Genomic DNA, 4,133 nt, shown 5'->3' on the forward strand with positions numbered 1-4,133 from the left:
AGTATATTTAACAAAATACATTTAATCTTAAAAAGTGATGTTTTTATTTTTTTAATCAAACATTAATAGTATAATAATAAATAATTTATTCAATTGAATAAAATGGGCTGAATCCCAATAGTACAGATAGTTTATACTTTATAAACTAGAATAATATTGCAGAAAAATAGGTATATGTACCTAAATTGTAGTGATGGGCGCAACCGACTAGTTTTGACTATCGATTGTCTATTGATAGTTTCAAAAACTACCGAGTGATTTTTCAATTGAATAGATATTATTATTCATCGATTGTTTTTAAAAATTATCGAGTAATTCACTCGATAGTTTTCTTTCGGTAGTTGCATACGTCTTACACCGACTAGTTTTGACTATCGATAGTTTTCATTCGGTAGTAAATAGTAATACACGTCTAGTACCAACTAGTTTTGACTATAGAGTTAAAAAAAAACAATCGAGTGATTTTTCAGTATTTTCGACCGAATTTACTTGATAATAATTTGGGATAGACATTTTAAAGACAAAAATATAAAAAATGAAATAACCAGCCTTGATACTCGATAGTCGAATCTCGAATGACAACATTAACAACATCATGGCTAAATAGTAAATAATACATAACCTTACATAAAAAGTAAAAATTTCGATAGTTCGATTAGTTTTCAATAGTTCGATAGTTTTATAAAACAACCGAGTAATTAGATAGTTTAAACTATCGAGTACTTCGATAGTTTTCACTCGGTTGTGCCCATCACTACTAAATTGGCAGTTAGAGTACACACATATATTGTTATAATGCTGTTTAGTGGAACACAATTGTTTTAATTGCAATAATATTTAATAGCAATTTTATTTGGGTAATAATTTTGTTTAATATCTCAGCTGTAACAATATTTGATACCCAGGTACCTAAATTATAATAGAAATATTGAGATATACATATTATAGAACATACGACTAGAATAATGAGGTAATTTTAATAACTTTTCGGTTTTTCTTTTCTGTAGTACTTATGGTAATAACTTTTATGAAACTTAAAAATAACAGTTGTACTATTTGATTAAGTTATTTGCTATAAGACTTTTTGTTTTGTATTTAGCTAATAAGCTTCATAGTTATTTAGAGTTTAGACTATGCCATTAAATCTTTAATGCTTTACATTCAATATTTAATGGATAAAAATTCATAAAAAAATTATTAATTTTATAGTTTTAACCTATTTGTGAAGTTATTTTATCTGGTTTTATTGTACACTAAAATCTTATCTGACACCTAATTTTTTGTATACAGAATATGAATACAAAAAAAAAAAAAAAACTAACAATGGATCATAAATAATAAAATCTTGTAGTTATTAGACATTATAAGTAACACAATAAAATGCACATTATAGTTATACAACATTACACATTTTATTAATACCAAACACATACTTATACAGTAACAAACAGCTAATATCCAGTAAGATAGTATTCCAAATTATTTTCACAGAGGTAAAAATAAAAAATCTCAAGAAGTCATTACTCATTAATAAATGATTACATAATAATTAATTACCAAATTGTAGATGAAAAAAATGGACAGGTATAAAAAAAACGTATAAATACTTTAAACAAGCAATGCTGGTGCATTTTTTTTCCCAGGCCATGCCTCTTTTGCATATTTTTTCTTTTTAGGCTCTGTTGAAGCGGGTTCAACTTTTTCAGACACTACTGGATTGGGAAGGACTATTTCTTCTATACTAGGGTTAATATCAACATCTGGTGCAGGATTTGGTAAATTCATACCAAGACGATTTCCAATTGATGATAAGAAACCATGCTGCTTATTGTCACCATCTGGACCTAGTAAGTAAAGTTTTATTAAGTAAATTATGAATAAGTCACTATGGTAAATATCAATAAACTAAAATAGATTAATTCTAACCAGGAATATCACTGTAAAGTGAATTGTGTAAATGTGCACCAGGAATCATATTTTTCATGTAGTTTTTATTTTGACCATTAGCAGTATTTTGGTCAATAGCAAAACCCATACCATCTTTGAATTTCTGTTAAATATAAGAAATATAAATGTCTGTATGGTAACAATAAAATATTTGGTGTAATGTTTACTTTATTAGGTATAACAGTAGTTCTTATTAGGTTTCTGAAACGGCCAACTGATGGATCAATATCTTCTGGATTGATTATCTGCTCATCTTCATTGAAATGGACACCTCTTGTACGTTTTCGTTTTGTTTTTAATGCATCATCTGATATACCAAGCATTGATATTCGTCGATTTTGTGCCGTATTAAATTCAGTCAAATTCTGTAATAAAATTGTAAATATACTTATGGAATTTCAATTTCATTTTTGTATACATACATCAAGTTCAAGATCAGTTTCTGGAAGTCCTAATAAGCTAGATGCATGATCAGATTCTCTCTCTAACTGGTCCATTATTGGACGAGGTCCAAAAGCTGATGTAGATTGGGGACGTTCCCGAATAATGTATGTTCGAGTAGATGCACCAAAATGAAACTGACTATTTATTGGTAATTGAGTGGGTTTATCGGCTTCAATTCTAATGCTACCAATGTATGTACCATGAGCTAAATTAAATTGAAAATATAATTACATAATTAATGATGAAGTTAGATATAACTGGCTGTCATTCAATAAACTACTACCTAAACGATGGACACTGAGCATACAAAACTCTGAAAAATATAATAAAAAAGTACAAAAGATAAATCTTAAATTAATTACATTTATGATTTTTGAAGACTATTAAAATAATTAAATTAAAACTTGTGTTACATCAATTAGATTAAATAAAAAACCTATTAAACAGTCATAGATAATATATTTTATAAGTGTTTGTATTACTTCTTTGTTTAAATAATTTTGAAAGGATGTAAACTGTAAAGTAAATTTATATCTAAATAGTGGTAGAATATTCTAAATATAATATAATATAGTATACTGAATGACAGCGTAATAAATGGTTATTCCAACTTACTAGATCCAAGATCAACTAAAAATGCTCTATTTAAATGTTTGTGGTAGACAAATGCAGCATGAACTCTTGAACATGATTGATGATCAATACAAAAGTCACTCATTTGTGCATTACGTCCAAATAAGTAGCACTTTTTCTGATCCAACATTAATTTCTAAACAACAGCGTCAACATTTTATTAAAGTTTCAATCAGTTGTATAATTTTATAAACACAGTGAAACTCACTTGAATTAATTTGTCTCCTTTTAATACGTCCAAGTGTAACCCTACAGGAGGTTTACCAGCCCTTAAAACAAAAATAATAAATTACATTTTTATATTCATCAACGTGCTGCAACAATTTAACACTAAAAGTTGATCCACGGTTTAAGTTAAAAATTGTGTGTATGAAACTATGAACAATTCTCACCAGTTGGGAACATCATAATGATTAGCCATTATAAATTATAATAAACAAATAATTTTATACTTCAGTTAAAACAAACATAACTATTAGGTACAGATTATTGGGTAATAAACATATACAATCCAAGTATATGCTATGTGTATAGAGAAATTAAAATTTAAAAAATAAAAATGCTGTAAAATATGATTATGATTTACTATATAATAATATTGTATTGTTATTACATATACCGAACGAAAGTATTAAAAAAATTATCAACTAAGAAGTCATAATCCCGATCCCTATTCCCGAAGCCGAATACTTTTTCTTATCAAATATGTACCTTATCACGGATATAAGGTATAAACAATTTTACAGTATTATTTTGACCATGGTAAATACCATAGAGTACTTCATGGTAAATACCCGTGTATAAACATTGAATACGAAAGTAATTATATTACGTGTACACTGTACAAGTATATTATATTATACATAGTTAATAGTTCATTTACCATTATTTTAAACAAAATTTGGTACTCGTGTAGTATGCTCAAGGCTGGGCAAGTTAGGTTAACTCAGTTAAAAGTTAAAAGTTAATTTGTTTATACAACGCTAGACTGCTAGAGTACTCAATTTTTTTCCAAACCTAAACTAAATTTTAGACTATAGTGTTTGTACTTTATACAGTACTTCCACATAAGTTAGATTCGAATTATATACATTTTTAACTTTAAACAA

The 4,133-nt window shown here is 27.1% G+C and overlaps 1 protein-coding gene across 1 annotated transcript; it reads right to left on the reverse strand.

Moving 5' to 3' along the window:
* Positions 1–1,390: 1,390 nt before the first annotated feature.
* LOC100162926 (nuclear inhibitor of protein phosphatase 1) lies at positions 1,391–3,707 on the reverse strand. The gene is made up of 7 exons (XM_001943507.4): positions 3,417–3,707; positions 3,233–3,293; positions 3,007–3,160; positions 2,370–2,596; positions 2,115–2,312; positions 1,927–2,050; positions 1,391–1,844 (listed from the first exon to the last, which is right to left on the reverse strand). The coding sequence occupies exons 1-7, from the start codon at positions 3,443–3,445 to the stop codon at positions 1,609–1,611; spliced, it is 1,029 nt and encodes a 342-aa protein (XP_001943542.1). The 5' UTR covers positions 3,446–3,707; the 3' UTR covers positions 1,391–1,608.
* Between the last annotated feature and the right edge of the window lie 426 nt (positions 3,708–4,133).

Source organism: Acyrthosiphon pisum, chromosome A2 (genome assembly GCF_005508785.2).
Source record: "Acyrthosiphon pisum isolate AL4f chromosome A2, pea_aphid_22Mar2018_4r6ur, whole genome shotgun sequence".
In the NCBI taxonomy this organism is placed as follows: domain Eukaryota; kingdom Metazoa; phylum Arthropoda; class Insecta; order Hemiptera; family Aphididae; genus Acyrthosiphon; species Acyrthosiphon pisum.